Source organism: Pecten maximus, chromosome 17, assembly GCF_902652985.1.
Source record: "Pecten maximus chromosome 17, xPecMax1.1, whole genome shotgun sequence".
NCBI classification, from domain to species: Eukaryota; Metazoa; Mollusca; class Bivalvia; order Pectinida; family Pectinidae; genus Pecten; species Pecten maximus.
In genome coordinates, this window is record NC_047031.1 from 26,798,854 (window position 1) to 26,825,372 (window position 26,519).

Consider the following 26,519-nt stretch of genomic DNA (forward strand, 5'->3'; position numbering starts at 1 on the left):
ATTTATTTTACAACAGTTACGTAACAAGCTATACCAACCTGTATCACTCACTCTTGTTACTCCCGATGGAAGTGTGGGAGGGGTCTTGGATAATCCCACAGCGTCGGGCAGGTGATCCATACCTTTTCACGTCTGACTTATTGAATAGAACCCCAGTTTTCCAAGCCAAATATAATTGTTGTTAAATTGTTGCAAGTTCATTAGTTGTCAACAATATTTTACAACAATCGAGAATGGTTATTAGCTCAACTGCCCGAAGGGCAAGTCGTGGTGTTGTGGTGAGGCGTCTGTCGTCCGTCTGGCGTCAACTTTTTCACATAAACGACTTCTTCTCAATAACAAAGAGGCCCAGGGACTTGATATTGGGCCTGTAGCATGCTGGGGTGAAGGGCTACAAAGTTTGTTGAAATAAATGACCTTGACCTTCATTCAAGGTCACATGGGTCAAATAGGCCATAATCTTCAAACGACTTATTCTCAACAACCAAGAGGCCCAGTGACTTGATATTGTGCCTTTGTGAAGGGCTACCAAGTTTGTTCAGATAAATGACATTGACTTTCATTCAAGGTCACATGGGTCAAATAGGCTATAATCTTCAAACGACTTCTCAATAACCAAGAGGCGCAGTGACTTGATATTGGGCCTGTGGCATGCTTGGGTAAAGGGCTACCAAGTGTGTTGAAATAAATGACATTGACCTTCATTCAAGGTCACATTGGTCAAATAGGCTATAATCTTCAAACCACTTCTTCTCAATAACCAAGAGGCCCAGAGACTTGATATTGGGCCTGTAGCATGCTGGGGTAAAGGGCTACCAAGTGTGTTGAAATAAATGACATTGACATTCATTCAAGGTCACATTGGTCAAATAGGCTATAATCTTCAAACCACTTCTTCTCAATAACCAAGAGGCCCAGAGACTTGATATTGGGCCTGTAGCATGCTGGGGTGAAGGGCTACTAAGTTTGTTCAAATAAATGACCTTGACCTTCATTCAAGGTCACATGGGTCAAATAGGCTATAAACTTCAAACCACTTCTCAATAACCAAGAGACCCAGGGACTTGATATTGGGCCTGTAGCATGCTGGGGTGAAGGGCTACTAAGTTTGTTCAAATAAATGACCTTGATCTTCATTCAAGGTCACATGGGTCAAATAGGCTATAAACTTCAAACCACTTCTCAATAACCAAGAGACCCATGGACTTGATATTGGACCTGTAGCATGCTGGAGGGAAGGGCTACTAAGTTTGTTCAAATAAATTACCTTGATCTTCATTCAAGGTCACATGTGTCAAATAGGCTATTAACTTCAAACCACTTCTCAATAACCAAGAGACCCAGGGACTTGATATTGGGCCTGTAGCATGCTGGAGTGAAGGGCTACCAAGTTGGTTCAAATGAATGACATTGACCTACATTCAAGGTCACAGAGGTGAAATATTTTTAAATCTTGCGATAGCCAAGAGTCACCAAGACCTGCTATTAGGCCAATATTATGTTGGAATGAAGGACTAGAAAATTCATTTACATGAATAAACCTAGATTACTATTTGAATAAATTGGTTATCAGCATAGTATCTGTAGAAATGATCTCAATCAACTGCAAATTTGCAGTAGAGCCAGGTGAGCGATACAGGCCCATTGGGCCTATTGTTAGTATATCAACATAGTATCATATGGTCCGGATTGAAGCACGCGAGGGTCTTTCTGTGGGAGGAAAATCCACTTGGCCGGGCAGTTGACCCGCCAAGATGAAAGGCAAGCGTACGCGTATAACCACTGCCACCAGACCACTCAAATTGTTACACATACCCGTGTGTATCAGTTTGTTTCTATTTCGCTGTGAATTTGACCGGCGTCACAATAATTGTTTGATTATAGAACAGTCGCGAGCCGTGATGGATATATATATCATGTTCCTATTTCCTTGTCATTCTTCCTGGTAGCCTGACAGAGTCGAGATTATAATCGTATTTTGTTATTACCACAAGATTACGTGTAATATATCGCTCTGTCTATTACTAAGAGTGAGTCATCATGTGCTTGCCACTAACGGGCGTGACCGATGGCGTGTTAACACTAATACAATAATGGGGATATATGTTTATAATGTATTGCACGTGCACTGTTGATTTTATTAGGTCACCTAAGACTTAAGTGACCTATTCTTATCACCTTTTGTCCGTCGTCGTGTGTCGTCCGTCCGTAAACAATTTACATTTTCGACTTCTCCAAAATCGTTAAACTAAATTCAATGACATTTGGCTTCTATGGCTAAAGGTGAACCAAAAATTGTGAATTATGTGGTCTCCACCCCCCAGGACCTGAGGGCTAAAATTTCGAAAATCTTCTTCTCAAGACTAAGGTAGCATCAATAACTCTTCACAGATTGAAGGGTCTAAAGGTGCTTTACCAAAAGTGTGAATTTCATGACCATGGGGTCCCATGTTTGCCCCTGGGAGGGGGTAAATTTTACGATAGTTTATATAGAAAAATCACATTTTTGATTATCATTTGTTTGATTTCTATTGGAATTCATTCTAATTTAGTTAACATCATCATGGGATGACAGTTTGATGGTGTGCATATATTGGCCTTGACTGACCCCCAGGGACTGATGGGTGGGGCAAAAAAGGATTTAATTAACCGAATTATTTAAAATCTCAGGTGACCGTTAAGGCCCATGGGTGTCTTGTTATTTGATTATTAATGTTATGAAACAACTCAATACCATTATTTTTAATTTCTTATGGAATGGTAAAGCTGATAAGGTGAAGAGAAAAGTAATAACTAAGGAGTATTCAGAGGGTGGGTTAAAAATGATAAACATCTATGCCTTTGTTGATTCCCTTAAACTAGGATGGTTAAAAAGATTACTCCATAATACATGTATAAGAAAATGGCAGGTTTTATTCAACAATCTGTTTAACCGGAACTATTGCATACATTTTGGGATTGATTATTTACGGTTATGTCAAAAACAATGTAAAAATGAATTCTGGGCCGATGTTTTCAAAGCTTGGGAAAGATTATTGACATCAGAAACTAATACGAAACATCAACAACTCTCTTTTCTAAAAAGTCCACTATGGCATAATCCACATATTAGTATTGGTGGACACTCTGTTTTCTATAAAGACTGGTTTAGTAAGGGTGTCCAAGTAGTTAATGATGTGTTAAAAGATTCGAATACTCTTTCTTTTCATACATTCAATGAATTTACTCAGAAATATAATATACGAACAAACTTTCTTAAATATCAGGGTGTTATTAATTCTATCCGTAAAAACTTCCATTTACAGGAGATCATAGATAAAGACCTGATATTACCATATATTCCACATAATATATATTTATTTCTCAAATCACAACAGGACATTAAAATTATATATAAAAGTCTTTCAAAAAATATAGAAATTGCTACAGGAAAAAAAAGTGGAATGAAGTGTTTGATTTTACAGATTCAACATGGGCAAATATCTTTTCCATACCTTTTAAAGTAACAAATAACTCAAAACTTCAGTGGTTTCAATTTAGAATCTTGCACAATATTTTAACTCTAAATTCAGTTCTTTTTAAAGTAAACATTGTTACAAGTCTGTTGTGTACTTTTTGTAAATTTTACCCTGAAACAATAATTCATATTTTTTGGGAGTGTGAAAAAGTTAAGTTCTTTTTGCAAAGTTTTGAATCACTTCTCGATGCACTAGTTAATCTGGATTGGAATAAATGGAAAAACATATTATCTATTTAAGACCTCTAAAAGCTTAAAAAGTGTTTATTTTCTGTTTTATCAATATGTATGTATAGTTCTATTGATTTATGTGGGGTTTTTTGGGGGGTTCCCCCCCCCCCCCCCCCCCCCCCCCCTTTTTTTTGTGACCCTGACAGTCTGTCCCAGGACTCTTCATTTTTAAAATAAGTATTATGATATGTCAAATTATAGCATTTTTAATACTCTTGTCATTTGTTGTTACTAGGCCATAGTCTTATTTAGTATATCTTATATCCAGCTTTTACACTCAATTCAATTTCATTACATTATAAGTCCCGCCTCTCTCTCTCTCTCTCTCTCATAAAAAAGCAACATATGAATGAGATTAAGATTGATGTATTCGGATGATGATGATGATGATGTGTTTGGATGAAATATGATGATGATGCATGTGTTTTGATGATGATGATGATAATGTTTGTATTTGGATGAAATACGATGATGATGTGTTTGGACAATGATGATGATTATGATGAAGTGTTTGGATAATGATGATGTTCATGTGTTTTTTGGATGATGATGATGATGTGTCCGGATGAAAGATGATGATGATGATGATGATGATGTATTTGGATAATGATGATGATGTGTTTTTTGGATGATGATGATGTGTCCGGATGACATGATGATGATGATGATGATGATGATGATGATGATGTGTCCGGATGACATGATGATGATGATGATGATGATGTGTTTGCTGGATGATGATGATGATGATGTATTTGGATAATGATGATGATGGGTTTTTGGATGATGATGATGTGTCCGCATGACATGATGATGATGATGATGATGTGTCCGGATGACATGATGATGATGTGTTTGCTGGATGATGATGATGATGATGATGATGATGATGATGAACGGAAGGGAATTTGAATGAATTATTTTATTATGTACATCATATGTTGTTGATGAAAATGCTTTAAAAATAAAAAAAATACAAAAAAAAAAAAAATTAATGTTATGGATTGTTTTAATGCCTTTTTATATTTCTATGGCTGAAATGGGTAGAGTATTTATACATCAACATGCATTAAGTCTTCAGGGAAGTTTACCCGAGCGTCAAGTTTAAGTTCCTTGAGCAGTTTCCTTGTCACCATACCTGGTTGAGAATCTAAATAGTATCAGTATTACCGGGTACATGTGTAGTTCAGAGGTGATTCGTGCTGTGTAGATCTAACCCAGTCTGTCACTAGAGGCGATTTGTGTTGTGAGGATATTACCCTGTCTATCATTAGAGGTGATTTGTGTTGTGAGGATATTACCCTGTCTATCATTAGAGGTGATTTGTGTTGTGAGGATATTACCCTGTCTATCATTAGAGGTGATTTGTGTTGTGAGGATATTACCCTGTCTATCATTAGAGTTGATTTGTGCTGTGTGCAACACAGAAATGGGGGTATATGCAGTTATTATACTGATGATGTATTGTAAGCACATTTTTGGTACTCCAGTACGTTATGACAAACCATACTTACTAACTAACATAGCATACATCAATGGACATCTACAGCTTCTACTTCTACTTCTACCGATTGTTGACCTCCTTCAACATTATGAAGATGCTGTCAATGATCTGCGCTATGCTTAAAGGGAAAAATAAGAAGTAGCACTAAATTATCAGGTTAAAACTATGTACATTGAGGACGAAATTAATATTTGTAGGAAGAGAGCTGGGATTTGAAGGCAGTAATAGTGTTTGCAGAGATGAGATCAGGAGGGAGTTTGTTCCATTCGGATATGGTGTTTGGAAAGAAAGATTCTTTACGACAGGTGGTGCGGCAGTGCGGGACTTGATAGGAAAAGGAGTGTGATAGTCGAGTTTGACGGTTTTGAGTGGTGAGATGATTGTCTTTGTTGATGGCAACAAGGCTGTGTGTGATTTTATACAGCATAGTGAGTCTGGCATCCCTACGCCTGTCTGAAAGACTACGCCAGCCTAGTCTTTGGAGCATATCGCCAACACTGGATGTGTTGTGATACCTGTGTGTCACAAAGCGGGCGGCTCGTCGTTGGACCATTTCTAGTTTGTCAATGTCGTTTTTTAGATGTGGGTCCCAAATTGTACAAGCATATTCTACTGAAGGCCGAACTAATGATTTATATGCTTGCTGTTTCACAGAAATGGAATTGATGTTTAAGTTTCGTTTTAGAAAACCTAGTGTTTTGTTGGCTTTATTGCAGATGTTTTGTATGTGGGGGCCCCAATTAAGATTTTGTTGGATGGTAACTCCCAAGTACTTAGCTTTATCCACATGTTCTAGACAATGGCCATGGAGATAGTACTCATGTTGCACTGGGTTTCTACGTTGGGTAACGGAGAGGACATTACATTTTTTAGGATGGAATGCCATTTTCCACTTAGATTCCCAGGCTGCCAGTTTGTCTAGGTCAGACTGCAATGTTTGTGCATCCCTGTCTGAGGAGACAGTGATATAAACAATAGTGTCGTCAGCGAAAAGTCTGATAGAGGAGGATAAACCTTGGGGCATGTCGTTTATATAAAATAGAAACAGACTTGGCCCAAGGACCGACCCCTGGGGTACCCCTGACTCTACTGGTACAAGTGAAGAATGTTCGCCTTCGAGGACTACTGACTGGCGTCTGTTTTCTAGAAAATTTCCCCTGTCGTGGTGGAAATAAGGATGATAACAGTTCGTCTTGGTTAATCTGGAGGATTAGAGGCGGAGCCAATTCGTTTGTGACAGCTGACGAGGGACGGTTTATCAACAGACATGGACACCTAGTCTTCCTTCACACCTTACACAAATACCCAGGAGTTTTCCTTCCGAATGGTTCAAATACGGCGCCTTATTTTCCTAATAGTGTCAGGACATTTTTGGATATTCCCTTCACAATTGGAAGAACCAACAAAATACAATTCGTGCTGATATACGTAAACGATTTGGAAGTTCGGCTGATAGATATTTGAAAACTAAAAGCTGTGCATTGTTCTTTATCGCCCTTGTTAAGATGTACACAGACAATACATTTTATAGAGACCTTAATACATTACTTCGTACTGAGAACATCACACTGGAAAACTCTCTGGGCTCGTTAGGGCTAATGTTAAATGTCGTACTTTTACAATGGCCAACCTTGTCAAACTTTGGACGGGAAACTTACCGCGGAATGGGCAGTAACTTCACACAGCATGTGGTTGAATACAAAAGTGGAATGTCGTTCGCATGGAAGAGCTTCATTTCAGCATCTATTGATAAATCAATAGGCTGTGCTTTTGCAATTTCGGCTATCTTTGTCATTGACAACACTGTTGAAACAAATTGGAGATCGCGAAAGATAATGAATTATTCCGAGTTCCCTGGCGAATACGAAGTGCTGTATCCAGTTTCATCTATATTTCTTATTACCAGAGTAGAAAAGAACAGTTCATTCTGTGGTGAAAAGAAATTGGTTAAAATTTCTATTTCACTCCTAAAGACATTCATTGATTGACACCTTCGACAAATTCATCAAAAAGTTATTGCTTTTTGACAGCAGCCATATAAAGCAAGAGGCCATGAGTGAGATGTATTCCGCTTTCTACCCTGGTATCTAGCTCTAACGGGTCCTAACCGGGACGAGGATATAACAACCTGAAACTGATGATATTGGAAGTGACTGAAAATCGTTCCTTGTTGATATTATAACTTTTTAACAAGGACCGTTTACGACATTGTAACAAGGTCAGTTTGTGGTATAGTATTTGAGATAGCTGGTCAGGACTAGAAATATTTTTTACACAAGATTGCCGTAGTTTTTTTCAGTTAATATACCACCAAAGCTCTTTTTCGCTTGAACTTTACAGTATGATTTAATGTGACTTGATATTTATTTTACAAAAAGACAATTGCAGATTTGATGGGATCATATTGAAGATAATATATCAAAAATAAGAAAGTTTCATGAATGGCAGGGAATGTATTTTGTAACACTTGCTCACGAGATAAACAGATTTCATCTCGAAATCCTTTAGATTTGATACATTTATGAAACTCTTTGTATTATCTTTCTCGAAATCTCGCAATGTGTAAACCTTAAGTGTAATAAAAGCACACTCTATTTGACAATCTTATATGAATTGAAACGTGGAAGCTTGTAAGACGAATTTATTAGAGAAAATCTAGAAAAATATTTAGAAATTAGACATAAACCTGTTTTGCCATGTTTGGTCATGATGTTTTGACTCTGCCTTAAACTCTTGTTCCAAAACACACAGTTTTTAATTTAAAAAAAAAAGATGGTAATGGCTAGCGTTGAAAATAATGGAATACGTTATTGAGCAGCGCATCATTGAAGGCGAAAGTGTCTAGATACCGAAGAATGGAAAACGCTCAATGGAAACGTACTCTGTTACAGATCGATTTAGCCCGCAATTATCTGCGTTCATGGACAATTAGTAGACGTTTCACTCTGTTTTGAAAATACGTAACTTAATCGCACGGAACATACAGGCCTTACAGGTCTGCGGTAAAATAGTGTTTTCGTTGGGCAAGTTTTTTTTTTTTTTTTTTTTTTTTCGTGGGCATTTGTCCTAGTTGTTTACCATTATAGTTTAACCAACAGTGTATACAATCGTGGATAAAAAAATACCCCAAAAATAACCATGATTAATTTAAATATTAAAATCTTAAAATACAACAAGAAACGTAGTATCGTCAAATGTTTTAATGCACTTACTTGACATTGATATTTCCTAACAATGCGTAAAATCTTGTCATGCACTTTCCTGTCAACTCAATCCACTTTTCTTTCACTTTCTCCCAAATCAATTAAAAAGTCTTCATTTCCATAAGAAAATAGTGCAGTTACAATATTGACACATTTGGAATTATATATTAAGAATTTGAAGGCAAAACAGATGTTCATAATGTACATTTCTAACCATTACAAATTTGAACAGTTGTCATGCATACATTTACTTTGTGAATATCAACAGATTTTAAACTTCCGGTAATACACAAGGGAATATACGATTTCATTTTTTTACCATTTCATCCAGATTAAAAAAACATTGCACTGGACAAACGTCTACAGCACTTTTTATCATCGTTCATTGTCCATACATGGGAAGTTAAAAAGCTTGAGGTCAGATTTGGAAATGACTCATCTAGAAATCTGACACGGGTAGTATATATCCTACCAGTCCCGTTGCCAAATGATTAAAAATGAAAATTCCCTTTGAAGATCCGCAGTTCAACTAGTATTGCCTTATCATAATGTGGTACACAGTGCATTTTAAAACATTCAAGGTATTTTTTTCATTCTGATTAATATAACGAAAATAAGAATTATATGAAAAAAATCAATTAAATGACCTTATCGATCACTTGTCATACATGGTCATATATCTGCAGAGAATGAAAATATTAAAAATGAGTAATATTTATTTTTTTCTTATCAAAATAAAACAATTTACCTGACACTTATGACAGGCGTCTTTGTCTGGTTAGTAATTATAGACAAAAATACCGGCTCCTACTAGTACTCCTACTATATTTACAAGGTGTAATAACACTTGGAAAATCGGAAATTAGGGTGAGCTATTTTCACTTAAAGTTCAATTCGACCAAAATATAAAATGCATTCAAACTTCAGGTACGCACCTTGGCTTAACAATGAATTGTAGCAATGACTTCAAGATGTAAAAAAAAAAAAATGCCCCAAAACGATAGTATTATCCGAAGATGCATTTCAGGGGCATACCTTCGGTCGGTTTGGTGATATAGTATAAGTAGTGGTTATTTTTCCTATAAATAACAATCAGATGCAGACGCCTGTGTACGTACGTATGTCAGAATGATTGTATTACAGATACCCATTCACAATTGTTTGAAACGTAAGATATAATTTCCTACATAAATGATTGATCCTTAAAAATTACGCCGACGAATGGAATGACGATGAACGCATTGCCTTGTCTTAAAATTACAATTTATCGTGTTGATAGAATAAAACAATATGGAATCAAATGACGTTAAAATCATTTGGTTGGATTACAAATGTCCATTAAAAAAACCACACCTACATTTAATATTATTTGTTATACAATTGAAGATATAAATGTTAAGAAAAACAATACACAATTAATCTGTCAGAATAGGCATTGGAGACTGTTTGCTAATCACAATTAAAAACTGAAAAATTTAAACAAATTTCTATTCAGTCGGCCAACCATTCGTTCTCATTTATCGGATTTCCCCCTTGAATATATTTTTTATTGCAAGAAGTTTCAATAAGTCTTAATCATGGAAAGCTTCATAAACTTTCTCGGGGCAACACAACGCCAGAAAAAAAGGTTTAAAAATGTACAATCAAATAATATTAAAAATTAACATTCAAACCCATGCAGACATAGACCATATTTTGTAATGGAAAATTGCAACCACAGCATTAAACCAAAGCCTATTTGTACATTAGAAATATATATAGATATAGAATAATACATCGCCCAGAGAATGAATGCCACATTGCTTTTTTCAGTTGGGATTTGTTTTTCGAATATTAAGTTTTAACCTGATGTCCTTTACACGAACACGTGATCTAATTTCAATTTTAAAATCTCTTTAGCTTATAGGCATTCATCCTTTGTAGGGAGTGAGCTTAATTAAAATGTTCAATTGTACAAGTTGAAAAAAATGACAAAAAAATGAACGCAAAAAATCAACACACATTACGTTAAATCTAATAGATTGTTCTATTCATTCAAATGCTATTTTGGTAACATCTGGTAAAACCATATTTCCAAGTACAATAAAAAAAATTATCTATAATCATTACGATAGCTCAATATATATATAACTTTGGGTTTGATGTGAAATATTAACGCAAATAGATTTACTGTTTCCATATAGTATTGAACATTAACCACATTTGACAGCGTTGTCTCTGTGAGTAGCTGTACGTCATCCATTTAAACAAACGTGACTGCCTCTCAACCAAACATGGTACTTGTCAAAAGCATGACCTCTTGGGAAATTTTAATACATCTAACATCTATGACATTATACATTTGTCCAAGTGGATTACCATTATAGTATTAACAACAGTGTATACAATCGTTGATAAAAAATCCCCCAAAATCACCATGATGAGTTTCAATATTATTAAGTTTAAAATACAAGAAAACTAAGTATCGACAAATGTTTTAATGCACTTACTTGAGATTGATATTTCCCTACAATGCGTAAAGTCTTGTCATGCACTTTCCTGTCAACTCAATATAATTTTCTTTCACTCCCCCAAATTAATTACAAAGTCTTCATTCCATAAATAGTGCAGTTACAATATTGACACATTTGGAATTATGTCATAAGACTTTGAAGGCAAAACAGTTGTTCATAATGTACATTTATAACCAGTACAGGTTTGAACAGTTGTCATGTATACATTTACTTCGTGTTCATCAAGATGAGTTTAAATTTCCGGTAATAAACTATGGAATATATTATTTCATTATTTTTTGTTTTTACCATTCAATCCGGATTAAAAAAGCATTGCACTGGAAAAACGTCTACAGCACTTTATATCATCTTTCATTGTCCATACGTGGGTAGTTAAAAAGCTTGAGGTCAGATTTGGAAATGCCTCATCTAGAAATCTGACACGGGTAGTATATATCTTACCAGTCTCGTTGCCGAATGATTAAAAATGGAAATTCCCTTTGAAGATCCGCAGTTCAACTAGTATTGCCCATTATCATAATGTGGTACACAGTGCATTTTAAAACATCTAAGGTATTTTACAAAACTGGTTAATATAACGAAAATAAGAATTATATGAAAAAAATACTTTAAGTGACCTTATCGATCACCTGTCATACATGGTCATATATCTGCAAAGAATGAAAATATTAAAAACGAGCAATATTTCGTTTTTTTTATTAAAATAAAACAATTTACCTGACACGTATCACAGGCGTCTGTGTCTGGTTAGTATTTATAGACAAAAAATACCGGCTCCTACTAGTACTCCTACTATATTTACAAGGTGTAATGACATTTTGAAAATCGGAAATTAGGGTGAGCTATTTTCACTTAAAGTTCAATTCGACCAAAATATAAAATGCATTCAAACTTCAGGTACGCACCTTGGCTTAACAATGAATTGTAGCAATGACTTCAAGATGTAAAAAAAAAAATGCCCCAAAACGATAGTATTATCCGAAGATGCATTTCAGCAGCATACCTTTGGTCGGTTTGGTAATGTAGTAGAAGTAGTGGTTATTTTTCCTATAAATAACAATCAGATGCAGACGCCTGTGTACGTACGTATGTCAGAATGATTGTATTACAGATACCCATTCACAATTGTTTGAAACGTAAGATAGAATTTCCTACATAAATGATTGATCCTTAAAAATTACGCCGACGAATGGAATGACGATGATCGCATTGCCTTGTCTTAAAATTACAATTTATCGTGTTGATAGAATAAAACAATATGGAATCAAATGACGTTAAAATCATTTGGTTGGATTACAAATGTCCATTAAAAAAACCCACACCTACATTTAATATTATTTGTTATACAATTGAAGATATAAATGTTAAGAAAAACAATACACAATTAATCTGTCAGAATAGGCATTGGAGACTGTTTACTAATCACAATTAAAAACTGAAAAGTTTAAACAAATTTCTATTCAGTCGGCCAACCATTCGTTCTCATTTATCGGATTTCCCCCTTGAATATATTTTTTATTGCAAGAAGTTTCAATAAGTCTTAATCATGGAAAGCTTCATAAACTTTCTCGGGGCAACACAACGCCAGAAAAAAAGGTTTAAAAATGTACAATCAAATAATATTAAAAATTAACATTCAAACCCATGCAGACATAGACCATATTTTGTAATGGAAAATTGCAATCACAGCATTAAACCAAAGCCTATTTGTACATTAGAAATATATATAGATATAGAATAATACATCGCCCAGAGAATGAATGCCACATTGCTTTTTTCAGTTGGGATTTGTTTTTCGAATATTAAGTTTTAACCTGATGTCCTTTACACGAACACGTGATCTAATTTCAATTTTAAAATCTCTTTAGCTTATAGGCATTCATCCTTTGTAGGGAGTGAGCTTAATTAAAATGTTCAATTGTACAAGTTGAAAAAAATGACAAAAAAAATGAACGCAAAAAATCAACACACATTACGTTAAATCTAATAGATTGTTCTATTCATTCAAATGCTATTTTGGTAACATCTGGTAAAACCATATTTCCAAGTACAATAAAAAAAAATATCTATAATCATTACGATAGCTCAATATATATATAACTTTGGGTTTGATGTGAAATATTAACGCAAATAGATTTACTGTTTCCATATAGTATTGAACATTAACCACATTTGACCACGTTGACTTTGTGAGTAACTGTGCGTCATCCATTTAAACAAACGTGACTGCCTCTCATCCAAACATGGTACTTGTCAAAATCATGACCTCTTGGGAAATTTTTAATACTTCTAACATCTGTGACATTATACTTAGGTCAAGGTATTTTATTTGAAAAAAAAATAAACAGAAATTGAAAAGAAAAAAGTCAATTTGATATTTTAACTAATTGGAATCCGGTGATCCTGAAAGTGAGTCAAGGTCATTGATATGAACAAACTAAGAAGACCTGTGTCCGAGTATGTCTCTAAACTAATATCACGACTAGGACATATAGGATATTAAAAAGTTGTGTGAAGTTTAAGGTATATGACCCCAGCAACTTGGATGTACAAAATGTAGGTCAGCGTCGTTCATTTGTAGAAACTTTATAAGTTTCATGTCCCAGCGTGATTTGGGGCGTATAGGTTATTGAAAACAGTTTGTTCAAAAAAAAATTAACACCAAAATATATTAGACCTAAGTGAACTTGAAAATTGTTAAAAGGCATTCAGCACGCCCCTCTCCCAATACCGCTAATTGCCTTTGGGACAGGCGAATTACAAAGCAATCAGAACACTTAGAATTGGTGACATTGATTACACCAACCTAAATTAATTATAAATATTACGAAAATAGGGAATATATTAAAACATACATCACACTGTATTAATCACAATATGATACTTCCGAAAATGGAAGTAGAGTCGTCTCAAACGTACAAACTAAATGAACATGCGATTAAAGGCTGCAGTTCACGAACAGTTTAGATTGTAGGAAGCTGTACACCTTTTTCGATAAACACATAAAGCTTGTACATGTTTGTAAAAGTATTTTTCGATAAATTGTTTCAATGACCGGTTGGAAATATACTGAAGCGGGTACCGTAAGAAAAATTGTACCAATTCACATTGTACTATAGTAAAGCGAAATGTATGAATATATACTCTCTTGTACAGACGAATTCCAAATGTTTACAGATTCTTAAGGATAGCAGCATCCCACAATTTATAAAGATATACATTTATTAAATTTTTACAAATGAAATATCGAAAATTATTCATTCTATGAAAGTGATATTTGTCACTAGTGAAAAATATCTATTTTCCTTATTTGACCAATCAGAACACAGCTTACAAACGACAATGAGGAAACATATAATTTGCATATAGCTCTCAGTCATGTTATATGACGGCATAATGCAAGATAGAATACATAACGTCTCGATTTGGCGTGCATTTGTGAGCAAGGAATTCTGGGAAAGATTGAGCTGCCTCAGTATATTTTGCTATAAAAGGTTAAAAAAAGACAGAATATCTAACAATATCTTCAGTAATACCAAATATATTTCACTCGTGTGGCTTAAATTTTGATTATTTCACTTGTGCTGCGCACTCTTGAAATATATCAAAATATTACCCCATTCGTGAAATACATTTGCTATTACTGAAAATTCTGTTAGATATCCTCTATGTAGATTTTATTTCCACATCTTTATAACTAACACAGAACTTACGTGGTCCTGTCATTTGAATACCTGGCTTTATCGAATTACATTACATATTTTACTGATACGTATGCATTGTGATTTTGAATTGCTAATAAATATTCATAAATGACGTTGCTACATATTATTGATTACATTACACAATAAATTAGATACTCTGAAATTGCAGCCATTGAACTATCGTAATATCATATTCACAATCATCATGCCTTTGAAGGACCTGGATTTATTTCGTGAACATAAATCAATTACAGATGACATACATGTATAAGGAAAATACAACGTTTAAATAAAATGTCTTAACCACCGTCTTCGTCGACCTAAATATACATTGATATTCTAACTTGTGTATACCAATATATATTTAACACCTATAGCATAACGCCATGTTTTGATATCTCAAAACGAGGTTTGGGATTTTATATGGTATACAACTTTACCATTTGATATACAAGATACAAATATGATCACACACAATGTAAAAAACCCAGTTTGAATTGTCCGTATCCGTGACTTCATTTGAATAAAAGGAGAAAAGGTCGGATTAAGTACATGTATTCGCATTTATACGTTTCATTTGACGCTAACTAATGAGAATGTACTCATGAAAAGTATGATTACACACAATGTTAAAAAAAAAAGAGAAAAAAAGGCTCAGTTTGAATTGTAGATATTCGTGACTACATTTGAATACCACACATTACGTAATATACCTCCATATAACATACACATAAAGTCTGCCATTAAAAGGGGGGAAAATGTACCACCAGGTGCGTTAGAAATGTGTCTATCGTATCCCTGTGGAAAACAACATTAAACTTTATATTTATTTATCTTTCACTTTATAAATCCATCTGTTTTGACGTCACTTTTGATTGGATATGAAAGCTGCCAAGCAATGTATACTGTCGTTGACGAAATACTCGGGAGTTATGAGATAGTAGATCAGATTATAACGATAAACTTAAAATGTAATCTTTGAAACGGCTACGATACGTAAAGCTTGTCAATTTATTCCGGAATCTGAAAAGCTATTATATGATGATAATTTTGCTTTAATTTACTTTTTCATGACAGAGGTACTCATTTACGTGTATAATGGTATGGAGATATGTATATGCATATGAAACAAATAAGAATAATAAATATTGATTTGAACATTACGTATTCACGTCAAGCAGCACCTAACATTACATTGATTACTGAGTCGTACAGACAATTGTACTAGTGTTAATTTAAATTATAAAAAAGTCTTCCACACTTAAACAGTATTGTAGCGTTAGCATTGATTGTATAATTCGAAGGTCTTTCAGCCACTTTAGAGATTATAGCAAAATTTACTTGGCAAAAAAAAAAAAGATAAAATTTCAGAAATTATCTGATCATCAAATTATAATATCGTGTTTTCTGTCAATGTCTAATAAATGATAATAAATCCCTCAAGAATTGATACGATTAAACATAAAATGATTGCACAAAACATTGGAAAAAAACACGAGTTAGGGTGCAATGAAATAGTTATACATTTCAAAACACGATCTTTTGATACAGTTGGTCTTTTAATTTTGACCAGTGATGCACTTTATCTTTTAAGTGATTTATTAAATTTATGAACGGTCATGGACACATACGCACTGGCAAATGCACATAGAAAATGGACCTTTTTTATTATGTTGATATAGGTCAAGATCTTACAGTGATTAAAGAAGCCAATGTAATAAACTTTATAATATATATACATGTACATTGTATTACGCTTCCTGATTAATCCTATCATGTTTATTTTGATAAATCTCAAACTTCGTCTCTTTTACCTTATTTGACCTCCAAAATTAACATTAAGCGAACAACATTGATTGCTATACTCTAAGACAAATTATATACAAATAGGATATAAAATGTTCACCATTATACTTTTATTCCAGGTACTTTCATGTAATACGGTATACGTATGACCTGTAATACCAAACATTGAATCGTGTCGTATCCTTTCATAAATTTGAGAAAAAATTGTGGGCAGGAAGTTAATATTTTGAAAGGTGTTCCTATGTCTAACGGTTGATGGTCACGGTTAGTGGTCAAGGTTGATGGTCACGGTTAGTGATCAAGGTTGATGGTCACGGTTTACGAAAGGTTTAAAGGAATATTTTTTTATACCACGAGAAATAGCACAACCTACACTTCCAACCTAATCAGAATGTTTGATAGATTTAAATCACTTCCATCTATCTATAGTATTTTGTATTTACTAATCAATCACTTGATAATCACAATACACACCTACATGTGCATATCCTGGAGTCCCATATCTTTCAGTATTTGCTGTGGAGTGAGATGTATTGATTTGGCTTTAAATTCAGCACTGCGCTTTAGTCCTCTCAACATTTTAACGCGCTCGTAAAATCCGGGTTTCCTCTGTTGCCGTTCAGACTCTATCAGGACATCGAGGTATTCCAACTCTGTAAGTGGGTTTATCTTAATGGCGTTGTTCCGCAGATAGTTGCCACAATCCCTTACCTTATCCATCATTTGACAAACGGTGTCTTTTAATTTGAGAAAGGCATCTCCAAGACTTCGAAGGATGTGCTGCTTAGTAACCTTCCCTTCTTTTGCTATCTCTAACTTCTTTTTCATTTCTTCGTAAGATTTTGTTACTTTCACCTCCGTGACTTCTATGCGAAAATCGTTGTTTCTATGCAACTGCCATCCACATTTCTGAGGACAAACTCTGCATTTTCCATTGCACATTGCTGCACAGAATGCCTTATCGTTGTCATCAGGAATCCCACATGGATAATGACACGTGGAATGACAAAACGTACAGTTTGTGACGTACTCTCCTGGCCTTAGATTTACTTTTTTCTGTCGAAATTCAGATATCTCGTAAGTGAAGTTTTGGTTATCTTTAATTTCTCTTTCATATTTGTCCACAAGTTCGCGCTCGGACTTCATAGTTGCGAGGCCAATTAGACCCTGATCAATCTGTGGCAAGAGTCCTTGAACTGTCGCGTTGAGTTGTTCCCGTTTATTTAATACTTCTGCTGTTAGCTGTAAACTCTGAGTCCTCAATGATGGCAGAAAGTTGAAAAAGCCGTCATAGCTAGTGAAACCCATCTCCCAAAACATCTTGCCGAATCTATTACACTTGCTATCTGTGTTTGATTCGAAAAGTGCGGAATTGTTAAATATAAAGTGTTTTTTTGTAGGAATTGCAGCTTGCATCAGAGCATTTAGTACCGGTGGTTCCTTTCCGTCTGCAAATGTTACCATAGCAACGAGGTTTTCTTTCATGTCTTTGCCGAATATGGATAGAATGGAATCGTAGATATATCGTTGTGTTTGTGTAAGCCTTGCAAGAGGTGCCTGCGTGACAAAACATACCGCATCTATGGTTTCTATTCCTTTGACACCTTTCGTGTCGAAGAAGGCGCGGATCTGGTCCACAAGTTGATGGTCTCTTTCTATCCCTCTAGTATCTCCGAATCCTGGGGTGTCTATTATGTTGCAAATAAACTTAACAGTTCTGTTCATAGGATGAACTCTATAACTGGTAATCCAGTCTGTTTGTGATTCCGTCTAAGAAAGGAAACAAAAAAGTACAATGAAAAAATTATACTCTTTTGGTAATAACTACTAAATACTAGTCGAATGTAGGCTGGGTTTTTGTCCATGGTGAATCCTATAAGGACTAAACAGTTTGATTCCTTTTTTTCGTAGTTAATGGTGACATCTGCTTCTTTTCTTTTGCGTTATTTAACATCTTATCATCACATATGTGGGAATTGTATGCGTTTGTCGAGTGTGTGCATTTTGGGAGGCTGTGGTATGTTCGTGGTTGTCTCCCTTTGATAGCGCGAAACTGATGCCGACTATATAGTGCTAACTCACTGAAGCATACTGCTGAATACCAAACAGTACACCCAACCCGGTCATATTATAACACTTACAATGGACGAAAAAGCTCGTCCAACTTCCAAAATGCTGAGCGCTAAAGATAAATTGTAGCTACCAATTTTATAGACTCTGGTATGTGTCAGCCAGAAGACATGACCCAATTCCCTCCTTACATTGGCAAGCAAATACTTCACTCCGCATCGGCACATTTTGCTACAATAAATCAAGTTACTCACCTCTAATCCTCTCTTGGCTTCCTCTTCAGTCATTAGGTCGATGATTTTAAATCTGAAGTCATCTGCCCACTTGACTCCCAGAAGATGATTCACCATTCCATCAATGAGGGTGCTCTTGCCTGATCCGGTTGCCCCAATCATCATTATTGTCTTTTCCTGAAGACGATCGGAAGAACCTGGAAGTAAAATTGCACAAGTTTTTAGATTGCATTTATCGTTGAGCAATAATTATAGAGTAAATCTTAATAAGAATATTATTATGATAATAAAACTAATTCCATACTGATGATGACTTAAGTATAAGGAAGTCTTACCGAATTCACACTTTCTCGTTTTGTACTCTGTGCTTCTGGCATCCATATTTTCCTTCAATGGTAGTTTGTAGAATGCTGGTTCCCCACCCTGCAGCTTAACGCATACATTACGCACAGACAAGGCTGGTGATTGTAATGTGCTTATTGCATCACTTTGTCCACTGAAATCACCTTCTCCATTTTTATAATGTGCCCTAACCTTGAACGTGTATTCAGTATCTTGGAGTAGGCCACGGACGAAAATTTGGGAAGAGTCGTCGGTTGTTGTCGCAGAGTTCTTACTCCATAGCTCATCCTGTATAAGTTTGTTCTTAACTTCATAGTACAGGACATTTTTGTCATCTGGGGCGACCCATATAAGACGTATAAAGTCACTTCCGCTGTCAGACCGTGTTGGTTTACCGGGTCGGTTTGAATGTTTAACCTGTGAATCTGAAAATTGATGAAGAGACCCCTTAGAACTTACGTTCATATATTATATATTTAAGTTTTGCAACAAATCAGTTATCTTAATCGATTAAATTAAGTTTCATAGTTACGTTATAAACTTAAATATGAATTGCTAAAGTTTGATTTCTTTGTCAATAGCAACACTGGCTATCAAACTGTTTAATCGTTAACTGCTACTTACCGTTTCGGGTTTGATTGCTGTAATGTGCAGTCAAGCTTTTGGTTGTTGATCCTTCAGATGAAGGGAACGTTTCTAAAAATGGACCATGGAACAAATAATCCTCTTTTCGAATTGGCAATACATTGGTGCTACTTAATGAGCGGGGTTCAGTGACCATACGATGTCCTTGTCCCATCCTAAGGTAATCAGCGCAGTACCCTCCATCAGTTTGTCTTGGCGAGCGATACCATGTTAAACCTTCCGACGGTATGCTAAAGTTGTCCTCATCGGTGGGGGAACATTTTCCCTGAAATTTCACAACCGACAAGACATTTTCTCTCTCGTCTGTGTTTTCGACATCGCCCGATGTTGCAATAATATCGCTAACATCACTAAAGGGCCCTTCATCATCCTGAAAATGTGCACGAACTTTAAACACGTAGCATGTTGTAGGTAACAGGTTTGTCACTCGAAGGAACGTTTTGGCATCTTCCGTGAACACAGGCATCTTGTCCCATGCTTGGCTTCTTGTGCGTTTGGATTTCAACTCGTAGTATGAAACATTTCTGTCTTCAGGCGCATCCCAACGTAAATCGGTGAAGTCTCTACCTACAGCTAAACTGCATAGCTTCCCTGGTTTTCGCGATGGAATATTAGACGTCGTAGTGTCAGAAGAACCGTCCTTAAACATAGAGGACTGTTTTGTCAATACGGGGTCGCTCTTCTCGCTAAATTGACCTTCATCCTCCTGGTAATGACCACGCACTTTAAACTCGTATTGTATCTCAGGCATGAGATCCGCAACTCTCTTGTAGGGCGTGTTGTCTCTTGTAAAAATGGGCATTTTAAACCAGCATTCATCTCCCGTAATCTTTAACTTTACTTCATAATATTCAAGGTCACTTTTGACTGGTTTATCCCACGCGATGCACGCGTAGTCACAGCCAACTTCCAACGCAGCCGGTTTACCTGGTTGACTGGAAGACGCTGTATCATAGGGACACGTTTCCGTGTTCCAATATCTGAGTCTTAATGACATCGCTCGCTTCGCTGTATATGCCGTCAAAAGATTGGTAATGTGACTTGACTTTAAAATGGTATCCGGTAGCAGGCTGAAGTTCAGCCGATCCGGTAGAATGTGTTGGCATTTTCTGTCAATACAGGTCTTGACCAGCTGACATCCTTTGAAGATTTGAATTTGATTTCGTAAAACTTCACATTTTTGACTTTCGGTTTATCCCATCCGAGCTGCACGTGGTCTTCCTGCACATCTAATGCAGTAGGCTTTCCCGGTCTATGTCTAAGTTGATCCTCATTTGATGGTAAATTTTCAACTACCTGTGACTTGGTCTTAAAAGGATCGCTCACTTCGCTGAAGTCACCTTCTTTGTCTTGATAATGTGCTCTTACTTTAAGTTCATATTCTGTATCTGGATCCAGACCTCTCAGCTGATGACAAGGCTTGTCAAAGTCAGTGAAGACCGGTCTATGCCAAGTGGTGTCGGTCATTGTCTTAAACCTGATTTCATAATACGAAATGTCGCGTTCCATAGGTTTTGTCCATTCTAGTAGTATAGAAGTGCATCCAATTTCACGAGCTTTTGGTTTCCCCGGTGTAGTAGCTGATGTTTTGTTTCCAGTTACATCGGAATCACTATTATTCAAATTCTCCAAAGATAGGTGAGTATCGGCAAATGCGGTTTTCTCAACATCGTCATTTATTCCAGATGATGCGATCACTTCAAAACTGTCCGACTCAGATGTTTTGAGTGAGGCTGTTCCTGATGCTCCATTTGATACGGTTTCGCTGGAATCGCAGTCGGCCTCTTCTGCCGACGACATTTCCATACTTATGGTTGACATATAGCTAAGCCATATTATTTAATACAAATCTCTGTTGGTGTTGTTACGCGTCACAGTGTCCTTTTATCGTCTTCTCAGATGGTAGTAGTGTTAACTTGCTCCGAAATCCTTACAGCTCGAATCCAGGAAGATGATTGATACTGAGGCGAGATAAACCATCAAATTCATCTCAGGTAACATGGGTCTATGGTTTTATGATATTAAGGAAATTAAGTTGGTTTAAATCCAAATGAACACACTAATTCAAATTTCATAAGTTATAGCTCTTTTGAAATGAATATATTTTGGCATTATCTATATCATGAAGTTGTTATGGTTCAGTAGAACAATCAATAAGGACAAGGGAGATAAGTGTTAGGAAATATAAATCAGGGATTACACAGGGATAACGTACCTATCAATATATCAAAATGAACATATAGTCAAACCTGTATTAAGTGGCCACCCAAGGGACCGATAAATATTGGCTGCTTAAGACAGGTGGCTGCTTAAACCAGGTTGGCCAGAAACGGCCTGTTGCCCAATTCTTGTTTCAACAGTTTATTGAATTTATCGTATTATAATGCACTTGTTGATATTGATAACAATATACCAGGTGTTATACAGTGTATTTTGAAATGAGAACCAACAAAGATCAAAGTTTTGATTAATTTGATAAAAAAAATACCTGCTCATGTGATCATCGCGATGTCTACCTCCGGACAAAATGACCGCTAAATACAGGGCGATACAACGACTAGGGGCAGATTTTTGTGGATGTTGGCCGCGTTAGACAGGTGACCACTTATTTAAGGTTCATTATATAGTGTTTTCCACCGGGCGGATCACTGACTGGCCTTTTAACGGATGTGACGGCTTATTCAAGGTGGCCGTTAGAACAGGTTTGACTGTACATACTAACCTAATGAATTTGAATATATCACAGAAATTTACACATCCTAAGCTTTAAAACATTAATCTGAAATTACAGTAAAAGTTGGAAACAAATATTGATCTTACTTGTCAATCTTATTCTGTAGTACATAAACTAATGTTTAAAAAATGTCCTTCCCGTGACGCTCTCAGCAATGTGGAGAGATATTTTCAAATGTTTTTCAAAAGAGATATTTTCACATCAACCAATGTTTGTCCCTTAGTACTCTGTGTATGTCACTCTACCAAGCTAGCCTAATAACTGACGATATACTATAGGACATGTATGCATATATATATACATATACAGAACCAAAAACAATAGACCTATAAGAACAATATGCTCAACAAAGACATTGGTTATGTACGCATACACGGCAATTCGACTCTTTCAAAAGCGATGGCGCGATCACCTTAATTGTATTACTAATTACTACTACTAGATTATACCACCGCATTCCATTGTACTTCGTCACGCCGATCAGCGCTATATCGTACAAACAGGAAGTTATTAAACCATAGTTCTGATGAATGCACCAGACTGGAGCTGGAACGAAATAATTTATTCGGAATTGACATTAGTATAGCAAACTTACAGTACTATGCAGAATATGATATCAAAGACGCAATAAGTGCTATAAGATTGGGTACTGCGACAAGACATTCGATTTAGGGTGATATATACTAATTAAAATCAAAATATGCGATAAGCGAAATTCTCTTTGTAATGTATCGTCGTCTCGTCCTCTTCCACTTACATCGAACTGTATATATCTATATTGCACTTATCCAGGAATGCAACGTTTTACCACTTTCAGTTTGCCCTGCATTCACACATCATTTACATATTATAAAAAACAAGATCGGTTCATCGACCTGTGAATTATCGCCTTGTAAATTATAAATTTTATCATACAAAGGCTTTACTTGTCTCACTCTGATGAAGTAAGTAAAACATATTTACAATGAACCTTGACAACTCGAAACATATTCATAATATAAAACATCAGCAATTAACATGGGTATAAAATGGCAATATTATATTAAACTGATCTTTGCTACAAACTTGGGTTGGTTAGGAGAAAGGTGTAATCTACCACAATACCGTTCGGTCGATAATAACCTGGTTTTATATATAACATACCTATTGCTATTGTAGGTGTCTTCTCATTCCAGTCCGTAAGGCTTGTAGGGCCTTATTCTTGGTAGAAGTAAAATGGCCGCCTATATTTTGGAGAACAAATATATCACGTGATATATGTTTCTTAAGCATGACAAACTATTCAACACTATGTAATATCAGCAGTCTAACAAATACGTTAGCGGAATGTTAATGAAGACGAATCCATGCAGTAAATATCTCTGACTTTTATATAAAAAGATAATGAAATATGTTCATTAAGAAAGAATAATATTTTCAGTAACATTCTTATTTCAATCCCGTGTTCTCTGAAAATGTGTTTGCTTGTAATAGGAAATGAATGCGATTCCCTTAACTCACCCAGCAATCGTATCACGTATGTCCCATATAGTTATATAAGCCTTATAACACCATAGGACTATCAACTTGGTAGTTCATTACATTTTTTTGTATTTTTTTTCCTTTATCATAATAATGACGACAGTAAAAATATCGCCTAGCTTTTCCTCGTAAAGATGCTACCCTCTTATAAACACTTTCCTAATCGACCTTTGTATAAAATGACTGGGAATTGCAAAATAAGTGTGGCATGTTAAAACCATAAGGATGGAGAATGTTTGTTTTGTCGAAAACGTTCTCAAAATTAGGTTTTCAATATTTTGACTTTCAAATTATGAGACTGAACAGATTCTTTTCTTTCGTTTTCAAGTTCATTTAAATCCAAATTAATCACGATCGCTTCGACTGTGACAGCAATGCAAAGTTAATAACGATATTGTTTTGCTCGTTAAATATATGTTATATTCAGCGGGGAACATTCAACATCCTTAATTTATTATGATATCTTTTACATTGTACTGTAGTTAAAATTGTACCTTTTTACTGGCAGTTGACGGGTGACCTCGTGCAATACAACAATTTGTATCAAACAATTATGATAATTGTATGGGAATTGTATTATGTTTGTAAATTACTGTAAAAAATCACTTTTGAACGTAGCTGCTGCTTGAGCCAGATAAAACAAAAGTTCCACAGGACAGAACGATATACACAATTGAGTGTAGTATAGTGCTGTCATCGAATGTCATAAAATGTTATATACTGTCTTTCATTAAAATAAAAATTTAATTACCTTAATATTGGAAAGCTGACATGCTATCAATCTATAATATCACTACAAAATAAATGATTATTGTTTAGCAGGTTGGGAAAAAACAAGTAGTTAAACGTCTTAAACTCAATAAATACAACTTGGTATCATAATTATGAACGTTGTAACAGTGATTCAGGAAGTAGTTAATCTTAGGCAATAATTTACATGAGTTATACCCCGTTGACTGAGAATTTGTGGTGTGGTTAATGTAGTAGGGCGAACTTGATTCTAGCTTGCAGTTTGTGCCGTTTGCCGGTTTTGAGCTAGCCGACGGTACGTACATTCAAGCAAAGCGGCTCAGTTGAAATATGGCCGACATAGACCAAAACATATTTATATATGAATAAACATATTTCGAAAGCATTGTAAACATCGAACTCTGCAGAACATTCAAAATCAACTATTTTGCACTATACAATGTTTATATGACTGGATCAAAACAAGTTGATATTCTTCTCACTTCTCACTTCTCACTTAATCTAATCTTTCGGTTGAACACGTAGCCATCTTATTTGCCGGTGTGCCGGTGCTTTCAAACCGGCAGGAATTTACGGCGACGCATTTTCGGGACAAAATTAAAGTAATTTTACCGTCTTCCCGCCTTCCCGCCTTCCCGCCGGCACACCGACACGTCAGAATCAAGTTCGCCCGTAGACTTATTCCATACTTTCGTTCTCTACTTCCGCCAAGGACCAGTAGTCTCGTTCAACCAGACTCTTGTTGACTGCGTATACATCGCTACACATCGCTATTGCATAGCATGTATTACCAGACACTGGTATATTCATGTCAAACATTGTTTTAACTGTGGAACAAGAGTTACCACCCCTTTTAGAATCATGGCGCAGATACATTTACTTGAGTGTTGCGGCTTAGCCAACCGCATACAGAGAAACAGAGTGATTACCAGCCTAATCGGGGCACGGTTGAGTTCCTTTTCATAAATACACATTTTCACATATCAAAGCATATTTCGATAGGAAAATCAATCTTTGCAATAAGCAAACAATCGACAGGAATCGGTGTCGGGTGGGAAAAAAACAAAAACGATCTATGCAGACTTACACACAGGCTATGATCAGTTGATCATGTACGCCTATAGGTACGTACAGGAATATTTTTAAATATTTGTGTTCACATCACCTTATTAGGGTGCTGAACAAGTTCTCTTTACTTGCTTTCAGGTTATAACTTTTGACCTACAATGCCATTTTAGCTCCACAGCAATGCAGTATGTTACAGGTATAAATATTAGAACTATAAAGCTATATATAGGCCTAACTTAAATTATATATAACTTAGCAACACAAATAACGAAGGAAGACAACGTTTTGACTCGTGCCCTGACCGGGCCTCGAACTCACTATCTACGGCACCCAATCGCCTAGCCAGAAATACCCGAGTTATCATATGTTCATTTACATGCGTTGGCATCAATATTTTTGTCTGTTCATCCCGTTGTTCTGTATAACTGTCCACAATTGTAGTGCTTCAGCTTTAGTGTTATTATCGCATCAAACTACATGGTATTATAACGTAATATTGAGATTTGGGTTCCATATGATCATATGAGGTTATCATTACCTGCAAATGAATACTGATCTTTCGAAAATATCCTAGAAACTGTGTTTGTTATACAGACATCAGTGGTATGTAGTAAATATCCGGTATATGTATGTGAATGTATACACGCACAATAGGACACTAACATATTGTATATTTAT

At 35.7% G+C, this 26,519-nt stretch overlaps 1 protein-coding gene across 1 annotated transcript; it reads right to left on the reverse strand.

The window, feature by feature from the left end:
- Positions 1 to 16,703: 16,703 nt before the first annotated feature.
- LOC117315267 lies at positions 16,704 to 20,765 on the reverse strand. Its single transcript, XM_033869414.1, has 4 exons — positions 19,748 to 20,765; positions 19,117 to 19,548; positions 18,803 to 18,978; positions 16,704 to 18,248 (listed from the first exon to the last, which is right to left on the reverse strand). The coding sequence occupies exons 1-4, from the start codon at positions 20,763 to 20,765 to the stop codon at positions 16,953 to 16,955; spliced, it is 2,922 nt and encodes a 973-aa protein (XP_033725305.1). The 3' UTR covers positions 16,704 to 16,952.
- Positions 20,766 to 26,519: the final 5,754 nt, after the last annotated feature.